At 45.3% G+C, this 16,961-nt stretch overlaps 1 protein-coding gene across 6 annotated transcripts in view; it reads right to left on the minus strand.

Annotated features, from left to right (window-relative positions):
• The window catches only part of ARMC9 (armadillo repeat containing 9), a 138,498-nt gene that overhangs the window by 67,517 nt on the left and 54,020 nt on the right, over window positions 1–16,961 (minus strand). For 5 of the 6 annotated variants that reach the window (XM_030875505.3, XM_060301740.2, XM_060301739.2 and 2 more), the window contains 6 exons: window positions 15,962–16,052; window positions 13,982–14,105; window positions 11,680–11,834; window positions 10,129–10,205; window positions 7,531–7,605; window positions 1,337–1,427 (listed from right to left, as the gene is read on the minus strand). In XM_030875505.3, coding sequence (XP_030731365.2) covers window positions 1,337–1,427; window positions 7,531–7,605; window positions 10,129–10,205; window positions 11,680–11,834; window positions 13,982–14,105; window positions 15,962–16,052 — 613 coding nt within the window. The remainder of the gene's footprint in view (window positions 1–1,336; window positions 1,428–7,530; window positions 7,606–10,128; window positions 10,206–11,679; window positions 11,835–13,981; window positions 14,106–15,961; window positions 16,053–16,961) is intronic. The other variant, XM_030875712.3, reaches the window with a different exon arrangement.

Here is a 16,961-nt window from a genome sequence, read left to right on the forward strand (position 1 = left end):
AGGTTAGGGAGTAACCTCGGCCAGGACTAAGGTAAGGTTTTATTTCCTTTTATTATTTTTTTCAATATGCCCGCCTAGCAGAATGGAAGTGCAAAGTCAGAAATGCAGTAGCTGCAGAAAATACAAATCTGTTCCTTCCCCACCTGAATCCGGGATGAATTATACTTGCTCCATAAAAACCAAAGGGGAGGACATTCAAGTGGAAATGGGCCCCCAGCCTGAAGGCAGCCAAGGTTTAACCTCACCGGCTGCTCTCCTGGCCGCCTCCTGTTGATGGGGAGCCCTCTAACCCCCTCCTTCTGCCTCTCCATTTCTGTGTCCCTCCGAGGCAGGGCTGCACACTGGAATCACCTGGGAGTTTTAAACACTATTCGTACCTGGGGCTCCTCCAGAGATTCTGATTTAATTGGCATGGGGTGCTACCTTGGGGGGTTTTCAAATCTCCCCAGGCGACTGCCCTGTGCAGCCCTAGCTGTGAACCAGGAGCTGCGAGAGCCACCTGTGGGCTTCCTCCAGTGAAGGGCTTCACGCATTTCCCTTTTGCTCGGCCTTGGTCAAGCTGCTGCCTTGGGATTAGAGATCAGGAGATTCATTTTTTACCTGCGTTCGCGTGAGGAACAGAATCTGTGCACTTGGACTTTCAGTGATGTGGACAAGGGCGTGCAGAAAGACGTAAGTGACAAGCTTGACCCTGGATGCTGGCAGTGCCAGGTGCCCCTGGCTTGTGTACAAGTCAGGATCAAGGCATCAGGGGGCCACAGAAAGAGCTAAGAGCATCCCCACCACCCGGTCCCATCCAAGGCTTCCTTTACCTTCCTTTCCTGCTTATTATGGGATGTGGGTGGTCCCAGTAATGGAAGGAAGGGGATCACATCCTCCCACGTTGCTGGTTGGCAACATGAATTCTTCTGGAGCGAATGAACGTGGGAGGACGAGGGCCTTTTCCACGGTGGTGCCGGAAAGATTGGCATCTGTTTTCATTATCTGACCCTCGGACCCTGGGACGGCCGCCCTAGTGGTCTGGGGGAAATAATTAGGAGGGGGAGGCCCACATAAAGAGAACTTCCAGTTAGAGAAGGGTTCTGCAACTGCTTTTGAGCTCTTTTTGTTGACTATAAGCCAAAAGTGTGATGAGAGACTATCGATCACGGGACAAAGTGGCCCTGGCTACCTGGCTGAACTTCCATTTGTGGGTTCACTTGGGTCTCCCCACCTCCCTTAAGGCCTCTTGAATGAATTCTAAGACATGACAAGCTCCTCTAAGAAAGCCCACATGTCTTTCTAGCATATGTGAAAGATTCAAAGGATACATAATAGATTCTTGCCTTAAACAGACCTGAACGAAGCTGCTTGATGATAAATTCAATCTGGCGGATCATTTCAGCGTTGCCTTCTTTGATGAAGCAGCAAAGGATGTCTTCCATTCCCTAGAAGCATCGGAGAGAGTAAGAGTTAACATTTCAGTTTTGGGGGGAAACTACTTTTCAATGGAGTAGTTTCACCTAATCAAAAAAAAACACCAGGGCTTCCCAGGTGGTGCAGTGGTTAAGAATCCGCCTGCCAATGCAGGGGACACGGGTTCGAGCCCTGGTCCGGGAAGATCCTACATGCCGGGGAGCAACTAAGCCTGTGTGCTACAACCACTGAGCCTGCGCTCTAGAGCCTGAGAGCCACAACTACTAAAGCCCTCGAGCCTAGAGCCCGTGCTCCACAACAAGAGAAGCCACTGCAATGAGGAGCCCGCACAACCCAACGAAGACCCAATGCAGCCAAAAGTAAATAAATTAATTAATTTAAACAAACAAAAAGAACCAAAAACCAAAAAACTTTTTTTTCAGGAGGAAGGGATATACGCACAATAAAAATCCTCTGCTCAGTTCTAAACATTCTTTTTGTTGTTTTTACAATTCACAAGGAAATTACTTTATTCTTGGTTGACTATCTGACCTAATCATAACACATTTATTTTTAAAAAAGCTATCGTAAAATTTTACTGTGTAAGTCCTCCTTTGAGCTTTGGCAGTATGTTGTTTGGGGAGGTGGTTTCGCTCCCATGTTTTCCCTGTAGTTATACACTGCCTACTGGATTTTAGGGCCAAAAATGGTCTTTGAAAAGTAAAACCACATGTTCAGAGAAGTCATAGAACAAATAGAACCTCTTTTTAAACAGCCATCGTTCTTTTTCCATCAAAATAATTATAAAGTCATTACAGTGTGTATTATTTACTACAAAACACTGACATCAGCGTTTTCAATTCTGACTAACAGAATTCCAGGGACATGTAGAGGTAAGATGCTGACTTGACCATAAATGTCTATTTCTCCTCCTTCCTCTTTTCTGTGGGACTTGAATGTATGGTTGGAGCTGATGAGGCCTTCTTACCCCCACGAGGGGAAAGTGTATCTGATATTGAACCCAAAGCAGAGGGAGCAGAGTACAGAGGTGCTGGTAGAGAAACAGATCAAGTGACATGTGAATCCTGATCGAGCTGTGCCTGAGGCTTGCGCCGGAAGCTTCTGCCTGGACTTTTCAGTTACCGGAGCCAGTGAGCTCCTGTTTAGGTAGGGCAGCTTGGAATCAACAGCTCTAACTGAATCAAAGCAGAAGCGCCCAGTGCACGTTTGAACATGGTGAGTTCCCATCACCTAAAGCAGAGCATTACCTTCTAGAAAGGTAAAATCTGGATTGTAGTTCTCGTTTCCCCATAAACTAGCTACGTGACCTTGGTCAATTATTGAACTCTTCCCAGCCTTTTTCCTCAACTATAAAATAAGGATGGCAACTCAAGTGGACACGAGATCTTTAAAGGATATAACTGGGTGTTGGTTATGTAAATATGTATATTTGTCAAAATGCGTTAAACTGTATATGTGAGGCTTGTGCATTTCACTGTTCATAATTATACCTAAAAAAAAAGAAAGAAAAAGCATCTAGTCTGACGACTGGCACATAGGAGATGCTTAATAAATGGTTGAGACTGTGCTTGCTGTGTCTGGTAGGGGTTTCTGGCTCAGAAGAGAGAGCTGGCAGCTGAAGCAAGGGAGCCAACAAGGTTCCCGGTGGCCCCAGAGTGAGAAGAGAAGAGGGTTCGGACAGAACCTTGGAGAACCTTTAGGTGTCTCCTGTTTTCCGCTATGATCAGTAATGCTGTGATGACTATTTTCATACATGAATCTTTGTTCATGTTTTTGTATGGAGCTTCAGAAGTGGAATTACTGGGCAAAGAATGAATATTTTTGAGGACTGTTATACATGTTGTCAAATTGCTTTCTGAAAATGCCATATCAATTTATCCTCTCAGTAAGATTTCCACACTAATTTTTTTTTCAATAAATTTATTTATTTATTTATTTCTGGCTGCGTTGGGTCTTTGTTACTGCGTGCAGTCTTTCTTTAGTTGCGCTGAGCGGGGGGCTACTCTTCGTTGCGGTGCACGGGCTTCTCACTGTGGAGGCTTCTCTTGTTACAGAGCACGGGCTCTAGAGCGCAGGCTCAGTAGTTGTGGCACACGGCCCTAGTTGCTCCGCGGCACGTGGGACCTTCCTGGACCAGGGCTCGAACCCGTGTCCCCCTGAATTGGCAGGTGGATTCTTAACCACTGCGCCACCAGGGAAGCCCTCCACATTAATTTTGAAAGGCCCGCACATGATGGGATGCCATGGAATACAGCAGACAGGCTCACCAACTGTAACGGACAACCGTTACATTTGTAGCTGATGAACACTTTTAAAAGAGCTTCTCTACAACGTGTTCATTTCCCAAGGCCGCAGCCAGCATGCTAGCATTCCCAGGCTCCCTTCAGCCAGGGTGCAGGCAGATGACCTAGGTCCTGCCAGTCAAATGCACCCACGTGAGACTGATTCAGAACTGGGCAATGTGAAGAATCAGGCATACGGGGAACACACATCTTTGTGACGGTTGGGCAGGCGGCATCCCGCCCTTCAGGGACAGCAGAGCAGAGTTTCTGGCATTGCGGTGTGAGCCTGGGCCCAGGGCATTGGTGCAAGGCACAGTGGGGATATCACTGGAGCAGCCCCGTGGAGCGTGTGGGCATTTCTCCTGGCTCTGTGGCTTCTGAGCCCAGTTCCCTGGTTCTCCCAGAGACTCCGAGAGCCTTGACAGAGCATCTGGTCTGCTCCAGCCCAGGGCGCAATGTTTGGCTGGGGTTTCGATCCCAGGGAAGAGCTCCTGGCCGACAATTACTCCAGCCCTGGGTGCAGGAGGCCTTGGGGTAGCATGAGGGTGGCCCTCTTGATCGCATCTGCTCTCCGGCCCCAGACCTTGGTGGTCTCTTAAAGTTCAAATGGGCCTCAGGGCACGCATGTATCTTTTTCTCCTTTTTTTTTTTTATTCTTGGTATTACTTTAAGACCACCATAGTGGCATTTGGTACTAATCTAATTTTTATGTATTCTCTCTCATTTTCCACAAGCACACAAATGTTTTACACAGTTGCAAACACAGAGTTATTATAATGGCATATTCTGCTTTTATCCCTCATTACACAATGAAGTTCCCATACTGTCTCATACTGCTTTTCTTAATTATCATCTTCAATAGCTACTAGTACTGTGAGCAAAAGAACCACAATTTCATTAGCAATTCCTCTATTACCAGACATTTATGTTCTGGTTTTTCACTATTATAAAGATATTGAACTGAGCCCTGTCATGCCCAGAGCTCTTCTCTGCATCAGTGACCAGAGGAAAACGAATGAATCCAAAATATGTAGGTTTCCATAATTTATCACATACACTGCTGAACTTCCTTCCAAAAGGACTGTGCTGACACACACCCGGCACGGTCTGAACGTCAGTTCCGTCACCTCCTCCCTGGCTTTGCGTGTGAGCAGATGTTAGGGCGGTGAGATTATGGATAATGTTCTCCTCACTGTCTGGTTTCCTTTATTACTGTTATATAACAAAGGAAAAGGATGTAATACCCTCCATCAATCTAAACACCTCTTCAAGGATAAGAGTGAAATGAGAGGAAATCTCAGGGTTTTAGAAAGACTCTGGTGAAGCCACATCCTCCTTTAGAGGCGTCTCTTACAGATAAATGGTAACTACTTAGGTGAAGTGTCCAGAAGCTCCCTCCATTTGCTTACGACTTTGATCCCTGTTAAAATGCCAGAGGGAGGCGTATGCTACTTACACCTCTATCTAAGTGGTCTACGTGTTCTTTTCAAAGTCGGTAATTCAGAGGCTGTCTAGAAACTTATGTCAGAAACTATAAAGGAAGATATTAATGGATTTAACTATAATTAAAGCTGTCATATAACCAAAGCCCCATAAGTAAAACACCAATGAAAAATTGGGGAAACATTTGTGATATATGTCAAAAGATTAATAGCCCTAATTTCCCTTGCGACTTCTTTGATCCAGAGGCAACTTAGAAGCGAGTGGCAGCCAGCCTCCATGGACGAACCCCCCTCCTGACCGCATGCTCCCGGGCCGTCCCTCCCACACTGCAGCCGAGCCGGTCCCGTGACCACTTCTCAGATTGGGTCATAGAGGAGACTGTGGCTGCTGTCTTGCTCACTCTCTGACTCTCTAGGATCCCTCGGGGAGAAGCCAGCTGCCATGTGGAGAGAAGCCCTATGCAGCAGTCCCCTGGCAAGGAAACGAGGTCCCCAGACAACAGCCAGCACGAGAGCGAGCTTGGAAGCGGATCCTTGTGCCCTCGGCTCCCCGGCTGAAGTCTTCACTAAAATCCCAGGAGAGACTCTTGGCCAGCACCACGCAGCTAATCTGCTCCCCAACGTCTGTCCTATAGAAACTGTGAGGCAGTCATTTTTTTTTTTTGAGGCAGTCATTTTTAATAAGCCATTAAACTTTGGGGTAATTTTTTATGCAGCAATAGAAAGCGAATTCAATTGTGCTGCTTAATTTCCAAACCTTTGGGGATTTCCTAGATGCCTTATTATGATGTTTATGTTTTCCATCATTATTGATTCAACCCTTTTCTGCCCATTCCCTCTCTCCCCTCTCCTTCTGGGGCTCCAATGACAGGCATGTGAGACCTCAGGATACTGCTGCACAGGGCTCTGAGGCTGTCCCATTCTTCCATCTCTTTTCTCTCTGGCCTGGATGATCTCTAAGGGCCACCCCCCTCGTGTCCGACAACAGTGAGTCTCTTTTCGCCACTTGGGGCCTGTCCCCTTCCTGCCCTTAAGTCCGCCTTCTCCACCCCTGTGCCCTGGATGTCTGCCATTCATGCTTCTGGACTCCACATCACCTCTGTTCTTTCTTTTTCTTCAACCTACATGTTTTCTTCCTTGTTCTCTGCCTTGGTTGACAATTCCTCTCTTTGACTTGAATGACCATAATGCAGAATTTAATCAAGTTTATCTTCCCCTATTCTGTATTGAAAAAGCAGATTTCTTTTTCTCTTTAGAAGCAGTAGGCAGGGCTTCCCTGGTGGCGCAGTGGTTGAGAGTCCGCCTGCCGATGCAGGGGACACGGATTCGTACCCTGGTCCGGGAAGATCCCACATCCCACACGCCACGGAGCGGCTGGGCCCATGAGCCATGGCCACTGAGCCTGCGCATCCGGAGCCTGTGGTCCGCAACGGGAGAGGCCACAACAGTGAGAGGCCCGCGTACGGCAAAAAAAAAAAAAAGCAGTAGGCAATTAAGTTTCATTTTTTACCGTGACCACACAGAATGGATCTTAAATAAGTTTTTGTCTCTGGCATAACTGCTGATGTAACTGTAGATGACCCATTAGAAGATTTAGTAATTCTTCTAAGTAAGCAAAGCCAAGTGGAAGAACATGCTTCATTGGTCTCAAACTGAATTTAGCCTGTTGTTTGATGATGGATATATATTTAATCCCTTCATTCTAAGCATTTAATACGCACACACGGTTTCACATGTCGTAAGGAAAAAGGACAAAACTCCAATGGTTTTGATTAGATCTAGAAACGTTTGTCATCTCAAAAGATGCTAATCACCTGAGGTTTGTTTCATGCTTCCAATATAAACACTAAAGTAAACACATTAAATATTCAGTTAACTCTTTTCCAACCAGACAGTTTTATCAGTTTTATCTGTTCCACCTGGTTGCTATCAGAATGCCTGCAGATTAGAGGAGTGCTTTGATTGCCCCAGGTCTCACGGCTACAATTCCTCCAGGAAGCCTGGAGGTGAATTTGGGTGATGATTTTCTCCGTTTCATCATTTTCTTGCTAAGTTTCTCCTACTATGAAATCCACAAGCATTCCCAAAGCCCTCAGTTAAAATGAGTCACTTAAATTTTTAAAAATGTCTACAACTTTCCAAAAAATAAACCTTCTAGCAACTTCCGATGCTGTGGTTCTTAATCCTGTCGGCTGGGATCCCTTGAGAATCTGATAAAAACCACAAACTCTCTCCCCAGAAAACTGCAAATATGTATTTGGGATACACTTTCAGGGAGTTCAGAAGCTATCTGAAGCCCTTCCCTGGGGCCCCATCAGGGACCCCTTATTCTAATAGCCTCTGAACGTGGCCCTGACAGAAGCTGACCAATCCACAGCACGTTTTCTTACCATTGCTCTTGCTTCTTCACGAATGGATGGAATAGAAAGGATGCTGTATAGAGCTCCATTCACATACGGCTGTATCTTTAAGGGGAGAAAAACCAGTCATTTTCAGGTTCTCAAATACCATACAACTCAAACATCACACACTACCCTTGAGAACAGCCTGGCTGGCGAGCACTGCCACCTTCACAGCTCCCTGAGCTCCAGGATGCAGGTCTCCAAATGACAGACATCTCCACTGGCACGGCCCAGGGCAACAGCTAAAACTAAGAGTTCAAAACCAAGGGCATCATTCTCTCCCAAAGTTTACTCCCGTTACATGTCATTGCTGAATTAATGTCATCCTGATGACTCAGGCTAGAACCTTTGGAGGCGTCACTGATTCCTCTCTCTTCTTACCCTCCAATGTTGGGTCTCCAAGCCATCTTTAGTGGGAACCCATCTTTTCCATAGGTGCCGCTACAGTCCTTGTTCAGACATCATCGTCCATGACCTAGGCTACATGAGACCTCCAAAAGGGTCTCTCTGCCTTCTATGTTCACCCTTTAACCCAACCATCATATCATTGCCAAGATTCTACAGCATGGGCCAAATCATCCCTCCCCCGACCTCGGGAACCTTCTGTAGAAACTACCTGGAAAGTCCTAACTCCTTATTGTAGGACACAGGGCCCTTCAATGTTTGGCCTCTATATCATCTTCCTCTGCTCCTTCCTTCCGGCCACTTGGAATTCACACTACACAGATTCCACTTAAGAGACTGGCCCCTGCCCCCACCCACCCACCCGACGGCACACTGTGACATGCCCTGGCCTGGTTCTAACAGCTCATCTTGCTGGGAATGCTCTTCCCATATATGTCTATCTGGAAACCTATGGTTCATCCTTTAAAACTCAGCTCAGGGGCTTCCCTGGCAGTCCAGCGGTTAAGACTCCACGCTTCCAATGCAAGGGGTGCGGGTTCAATCCCTGGTCAGGGAACTAAGATCCCACACGCCGCACAGTGTGGCCAAAAATAAATAAATAAATACATAAATAATTAAAAAATAAAACTCAGCTCAGACATACCTCAGAGGAAGCCTTTCCTAAGCCCCCAGACAGGCTGCTCTGCTCCCTGTACATACCTCCCTCTGCTTCTGCGCTGGATTCAGTATTTATTTATTTATCTGCTGCACTGCGCGGCTTGCAGGATCTCAGTTCCCTGACCAGGGATTAAACCTGGGCCATGGCAGTGAAAGCCCAGAATCCTAACCCCTAGGCCACCAGCAAACTCCCAGGATTTGGTATATTTTTAAACTTATACTTATGTCTCTCCATGAGCTCTTCAGGGACAGGACCCATGTTTTACGCACATAAGTAACCCTAACATCAAGCCAGACAGGACATGGTACATTGCAGCTGCTTGATAAATGGGCTTTCCCTTTCGAGTGGACTGCATGCTACGTACACCCTCCGCAGCAATGGGGGAGGTCTCATTTCCCACCACCCTTTTCCAGAACCGGATTTATTACCACTTTTCATTTCTGCTAATCTAATGGGTAAGAGAAGACATCCTATAGTTGTGTTTATTTTCATTTCCCTGACTACTAGCAAAATTGAAGATCTTTTCATATTTACAGACCATCAAGATTTACTGTTCTGTAAACTGTCCATTTATACACTTTGTCCTTTTTTTCCTGTTGGCTTTTTCTCTGTTTGACTCTTAACGTGTATCAAGAGCCGGCTAAAGAGGGCAGATCTTTGTGGAGGTTTTGGCTTCAGGTGCAAAGTGATGTCATGGTTTCCACAAAGGCATTTGTAGAAAGCGGGGGAGAGAATAATCATAGCATGTGTTAGCTGATCCAGATCTCTATTTTATTTAAAAAGGGCTTGCCTCCCATTGGCTAGAACACCACACGGATGAGAGCAGAAGCCAGGACGGCCATCCCGCGGACAGTTCTGCAGGACTCTGACCCAAGACTGACATATGGGGTGAGCCAGCAGTGACGAGTGTCTACGCCCCAGGGAAGCTCCGGCTCGGGCCCTTGAGGGGGAAGTGCAGCCACGTCCACCGAGGATGGCTGTGGCACAGAGAGGTGAAGGCAAGCAAACAGGGCACCCCTGGGGGACTGGATAAGTGAAAGGGCAGGGCTGCCAACAAGGGGCTGCTGTACAGCAGTGAGAGTTAAGGACCTAGGCGTACAGAAGGCAACAGAGCAAGGTCCTAAAGAGACAGTGAAAATGGAAGAAAAGGATGCGATCTAGAGGGCAATGTTATTTATACAAATTGAGCACACCCATAATATTAAATATATTTTCATGTTACATACGTGTCCATGGACATATATTAAAGCCAACAGAGGAGTGTCAACATGGGGGGAGGAGTGAAGCAGGGGGAGATGACCAGGAGGAAAAAATAACCCCCGGGAGGGAGCAGTACAGGCTAGCGAACGGCAGTTGTGCTCACAAACGGGAAGCCAGGGAACAGCCTCCTGCTCTGGGTTCCAGAATTTAAAAATGATGAAAGCTCTGACGCAGCTTATACAAATACTTGGAAGAGGGCAAGTGCAGCGAGTACCCCCGGCCACCCTCCCCCAAGCCCGGGGTTTACGGCGCTGACTGGGTACCTCGCGGTTTTCATGGCCGAGCAGATCCGAAAGAACTTTCAGCACGAGGCCCGCCACCTTGGCACACATGTTCTTCCCTTTAGGAGAAAAAGAGAGAAACAAAACAGGACATGTCTAAACTCAGAGGCACAGTTTCAGGTCAGGCAGACTTGAATATGAACCTTGGCTCCTCTGCCTGTGAGCTGTGTGACCTTGGGTGAGTCACTTCACCGACTTGGGGCCCAATTTCTTCCTCTGGGGTCCCTTGGGGATTATAATGTCCACCTCAAAGGGCGATGTAGAATTAAGTAGCTCAGTGTATCTCACTAAAGTTTCCCAAAGCAATAGAGAAAAGGAGACAGGACCATGAGACAGAAAGACAGCATCAGTTTTTTGTCTTCTTTTGGCCGAGCGCCACGGCACGTGGGACCTTAGTTCCCCGACCAGGGATCAAACCTGCGCCCCCTGCATTGGAAGCGCGGAGTCTTAAACACTGGACCGCCAGGGAAGTCCCGGCAGCTCAGTATAGGGCGGCACACTCCCAGTGCTCAGTAAGTGGCGGCGGTTCTTATTATTCAGGAGGTCAGAGCTGTTCACTACACTGAAAGCACGATGAGTCAAAGGGCCATGCTCTCCTCCCAAGTGCACAGGCTATCACTTACAAATCCTCCAGCTATTTCAGGAATTCCAAACATCATCATGACAATCATTGCAAATAAACTGATGATAATAAAGAAAAGCCGATTATAATCTGATAAATGTTTTAAAGCTAGGAAATTTGCATACGCTATGTTTTTAAAAGAGAAGATTAGTCATTTAGTCAGTCAACAACACACAGTTAGGTGGTTCAGATTCCAAGGCGTCTGAGGGTGAAGGAGCTTCTAACAAATACCCTGAGCTATTTATCCAGGTAACCTCCCAACACCTTCTCAACACCTTCTCAGACAGAGGTCAGCCGTGGGCCGGACGTGGCACCTCTCCAAGGAAGCTTCTTCCATCCCAGGGAACAGATCATTTAAGTGGGATGGAACCTGCAGGAAAGCTAAAATCACTCCCTTTGTTGATCAAGACATAAATGACCTAAGATGTCACATGGGAATCGCTGTCTGTACGAGGTGGAGTGGGGAAGGCGACTGTGATTAAGAGCAGGAACCTGGTTTAATGTCACTGCTCTGTCATCAACTTAATCCTGTGGAATCTTGGGAACATACTTCTCTGTCTTCAGGTAAAACAGATCATAATTCTTCACTTCCTACCTTTGAATAATGCAATAAAAATGAAGAAAAACGTAATGTAATTCAATCTCCTCTTAATGGGTACTGCATATATATGCAGTATATATATATATATATATATATATACACACACACACACATACATATACGTATAAATTATTCTTTCCAAGGCCAGAGTGGTATTTTGGCTTTAGGGATTCAATAGCTTTATACCTAGCTGGACATGCTTCACACTCTTTTTCTGTTTTGAGTTTTCTGGGAGGGAAACGGAAGGCAGATCACATCAGGCTCGTGGGTACTCCAGAGCCTGGGGGCAGGGGGACGGCAACAGTGAGACCTGTGCTCCGGAGGCAGAGGTTCATGAGCAGGGCCACCGAGTACTCGAGCGTGTAGTCTGACAGGCAGTCAGGCTCCTCCAAGACGTCAATCAGCCAGAAGATGAGGCCATCTTGAATCATCGCTGTCTGCAGTGGGCGCCTAGGATGAAACAGCCTGCAGGGAGTCAGCAGGAAACCTTTCATGTGACAGTACATAGTAGTGTGAATGCCTATCAGAAAAGAAACTTCACGGAAGTCACGGACCCTGGCGAATATCTTACTGTTAGACCTGTACAACGGAAACTACAACAATAAATTCTTTACCTTTCAGGGATGTTATTAAAGGTTTAAAGAAAAATAAGGCAGTAAGGAGACTTCCTACTCTGAAAGTTTCCTTTTCAATATTTAGAATTAGCAGCGTAGTACTTCAGATACTTAATAAATATTTATTGATAGCTTTTGGTCTACTTAACCCAGGAAACAGAGTCATAGAAATGGTTCACTGACAAACAGATTTTTACCTGAAGTCTAGTCTATATAATGTAGTTTAGGCACTCTGAGCTATGTAAAAGTAAAGAAACACAAAAAAGAAGACCAGCTCATATAAAACCAGCTCAATACCATTTTGATTCAGATCTCTATAGAGTAAGGCTAGTTTAGTAACCTGGGTAATACAATTTATATGGAATTATTTTCTACCCAAGGTCCAGGTGTAAAATCTTACAAAATTCAATGCCTCATCATAATGTGTTACAGTGGATGTTATCATGTCAACCTTAAGAATTGACGGGACTAAGCACTATCATAACTAAAGTTATTAAATTTCTAAAAGTTTTTCAAATACAGTCAACATCAAGCTAAATCATCTTTATAAACAAACAGAAACATGTTCCTATGATCTGAGGAAGTAATAACTCTGGAGATCATTTATAGTTCTTTCAATTCATGTAGGTAGAACGAGCAATTTTCATCAGCAGGGACGTGGCAAATAGTAGGAACTACATACCTACAGCTTTCCTCCCACAAAACATATACACACTTAGAATATGTCCCTTTTCAGGTTTTAGTTTATTAGTGAGAGTCAGTCAGATGTTAACCACATCTGGTGGGAAGAAAAAGTTAGGGACTGAGAGAAAAAGTTAGGGACTCAAGGTACTAAAATTCTTAGTAGTCAACGAAAAAGTCAGGTGGTCATCAGGGAACATGGATTCTGGAAGAATTAGCATATGACCCAGCAATTCCACTCCTAGATACCTACCCAGGGGAAAAGAAAACATGGGTCTACACAAAGACGTGTATGCAAATACTCATAGCAGCATTATGCGTAATAGCCAAAAAGTGGAAACAACCAAGATATCATCAACTGATGAATGAATGCACAAAATGTGGTCTGTCCACGTAATGGAATGTTATTCGGCAACACAAAGGAACAAAGTACTGGTACCTGCTACTTGTATGAACCTCAAAAACAAGTGAAAGAAGCCAGTCACAAAAGACCACACCAGTACAGGTAAATCTACAGAAACCAGAGTGGTGGTTACCTGGGGCGAAGGGATAAGCATGAAAAGTGGCTACAGGTAGGCATGAAGTTTCTTTCTGTGGTGATGGAAGTGTTCTAAAATTAGACTGTGGTGATGGTTGTACAACTTTTGGTGAATTTACCAAAAATCATTGAATTGTACACTTAAAACGGGTAAATTTTGTGGTATGTAAAATACACCTTAATAATGCTGCCAATTTAGAAAAAAAAAAGGCTCTGGGAGGACGTCAGATCTGCTTCAAGAAGAGGTGTCTGAGTTTTAAATCTCGAATGTGGAGCACTCCCAAGTCACGACCAGGTCCAGGCTGAGACGACAGCGCAGGCGGCCGAGATGGGTGACCAGGAACCGGGAGGCTCCACCCCTGACTTCCACAGAGCGACCTTCCCCCCCGACTGTGACCGCGCATCTACACGTGCCTCCCCCACAGTGAACTGTGGGCTCTTGCAGGTGGAGGCTCTCTCGGGGTGCATTCATGTGCTTATCTCCAAACCTTGCACGTGGCCTGAGACACAATCTAGCATCTAGCACCTGGTCAGCACGAGATAATGGTCATTAGGAGAACAGACCAGTGCTTTAAAGTGTAGGAGCAGGATGGTTTAGGGGATCCGAGGTACGCTTTCCAGCTCTTCTTCAGAAAGTCACCAACCTCTTCTAAGCATTCACTGAAAAATATCACCTGCATCTTGGATTGTCACTGGGACCAAATAAGCACAAAACAGTGGCTAAGAAACCCCCAAGTTGATTTCACAGGCGCCACCATGACCTACTGCACGGTCAGCACCTGAGGCTGAACTTCTGCAAGGCCCCGAGAACGTTCTCCCGAGTGATGACGTCCTTGTCTTCCTCCTTCAGCCTCTCTTCCAGCATCCGCAGCACCTTTGTGTTCTGGGCAAGGTAGCGGCGACCTAATAATATAACCAGAGATGAACAAGGGAGAGAATTTATCTTGTGTTAAGTTCATGCTCCAAAACCACTTTCTGTGAAAACGCACGTAGAGTTTGGGTAATTTTATGTTCTAGAAAACTTATTAAAGCATATTTCAACTGCAAGTTGGTTTTACTCAATCAACTATCTAATGAATGGAAACCACTTTTCCTGTCATCTAAACATGATTCATCACTGTGTTCTTGTGCGGAGCACTGTCTTTTATTTACCCAAAATCTTTTTTTATTGTTTTAAGATTTTTTTTGATGTGGACCATTTTTTGTTTTTAAAGTCTTTATTGAATTTGTTACTATACTGCTTCTGTTCTATGTTTTAGTTTTTTGGTCGTGAGGCATGTGGGATCTTAGCTCCCCGACCAGGGATTGAACCCACACCCCCTGCACTGGAAGGCAAAGTTCCAACCACTGGACCGCCAGGGAAGTCCCTACCCAAAATCTTGAACCCAAAAGTCATATCACAAGGAAAAAGGGGGTGATGAATCTGTGTGTTATGAACCCCTTAGTCTTAACAACAGAGGCAGCCCATTGTGCTTTCTGGACACACCCATGGCCTGGAGAAGAAGTTAGGAACCATACCTGGGACCCTATCACTAGCCTGTTGTGAACTTGTATCTTGATACAGATGACATTAATTTCAGACGTAAAGTTCAACCATATTATATGAATGGTCCTTGGCACATACCCTGGCTTATCATAAAATGTTTGTTAAATGGCTGGAACAACAAACAAACGAATGAAAAAACTTTTGGAGTGTCATACAGTCACAATTTAAAACTCCCATTATTCGTGTTAAAAAGAGCTCAAACAAATTAGAATTTATGGGAGGTAATGGCATTTTGTAAAATCATTTTGAATTAAATTATGGTGGCATGTTATTTGGGGAATTTTCAAATCCTCTTGATTTAAAAGGATTAGTGTTTTGAAAGACATGGTATAGTGCTTATTGGGATCACTTTATTTCACCAACCTTATTTGGTCTTAAGTAGAAAATGATAAAAAATGCATTACCTGCTATCTTGAGAGCAATCTAAAAAGTACTACGTTACAATACCAGAAAGTTTACAAAATAAAACCAAAGGCTAACAAAATAAACTCCCAAACCATCAAAATTTGCTCTGACATAAGTTACAGTAATATGACAACAACTAAGTTTTTCAAAAGACCTTAGATGCATTAAACAGTAATAAACTGAGGAATCACATGCCATTGCTAAGAAACTTGGGGAAGAATGTGTTTTCACAGGGAAAGACATATCCACAAGACCTAGCTCTTCTCTTTGAAGGTATCAATGAAAAAAAAAATGTTGCCTGCCGTATCAGTAAGCAAAGGATGTTGCAGACATCACGCCACTTGCAGCCACTCTGGACGGTGAGCCCTGAGGGAACTCAGGATGGAGACCAACGGGCTGCCCACTGCCAAGACCTCAGCCCCTGCAGCCACCCCCAGCGGTGCACCCTGAAGAGGTTCAGGATGGGAAAGCACAGGCTATGGCCCTAGATCGCTGAGGTGCCTGTCAAAGGAATGATTTCAGTGAGCCCAGACTCTTGCATCTTCCCGTACACAGAAAAGTGCTGAATTCCTTAACTTGAGATGTCTGGTTTTCTTTAACAGTAAGCTTTTGATGCTCTGTCTACCTCATCTTTGCTGCAAAAACTCTTTTATACCCTGGCTCCCCCCCTGCCTCTTCGGAGCAGTCCCTCTGAGCTATGTAAGATGCTGCATCCGGGCTTAAGTCTTCAGTTTTGTCCACCAAATAAAACATAATTCTCAGCTTTTCATTTTTTTCCCTCAGTCGGCAAGGAGAGCTGCCGTCTCACCTTCTGCCAGGGATGCAAAAGCGTTGACGAGCCTGGCCATGTACTGCCGTACCACCTCGCTCTTCGAGTGCAGCAGCTGCAGCACACTCCTCTGTGGGAGAAAAAAATAAAAAAATAATTAAAAAATATATATATATATCAATCAAAAGAGGAAAAGCAATGAAGTGAAAGAAAAGTGAGAGAGAAGCATATGTCTCCTCTGCAGGTCTGCTGTTCTCTTCCTCTGAGTGAACTTATTAGAGGTGATTCAGTCTTGATTTCCAACTGATTTTTTTCTGAGAGTTGGCAAAAAAATATGTTTTTCAGACTTCCAAATTTAGAAGAATTAATTATTCGAAGCACTTAGAATGGTGACTGACACCGAGTAAGCAACACTACTTGCTATTACTGTTGCTGATGTCCTTCCAGGTAGAACAAGTGATCCAACACTCGTCTAACTTCGCTCCCTCCAAAACCACCATAAAACTAAATGGATTTTTTAAGGAGACAAATCCTCAAGGACAGAGAGGACAACACCATAAACCACCATAAAACTAAATGGATTTTTTAAGGAGACAAATCTTCAAGGACAGAGAGGACAGCACAAGAAACTATAACAACACAATCTTGGAATCAGGAATGCAGGATGGTAACAAACTTAGCAGACCCGAGAACGCCAAGCGGGCAATGAGGAATCACCAGCTTACGTCACGTAACCCTCAGAAGTCTCGAGAACTGGGGGGAAATCAAGAAGAAGGAATGAAAGCTGTGGAGGCAGCAGCTAGATCCCCCCCGCGCTGCTCCTGCACAGCTGTCCTCCCGTTCACCTCCCATCACACATCTGGGAGTGCTCTCTTTTGAGGGCAACACAAAAGGTCTCTGGACGGAGGACAGCAGGCAGCGGTGAGCAGGGCTGCCACACCAAAATGGAGCAGGGGTGGTGCCTAAAAGCAGGATAAATGCTCGACAGAGAGCCACCTCCGTCCTCTTCCCCTACCTGGCTCTCGGAACACTGCCAACC

The sequence above is a fragment of the Globicephala melas genome, chromosome 7 (assembly GCF_963455315.2).
Source record: "Globicephala melas chromosome 7, mGloMel1.2, whole genome shotgun sequence".
Taxonomy (NCBI): Eukaryota; Metazoa; Chordata; class Mammalia; order Artiodactyla; family Delphinidae; genus Globicephala; species Globicephala melas.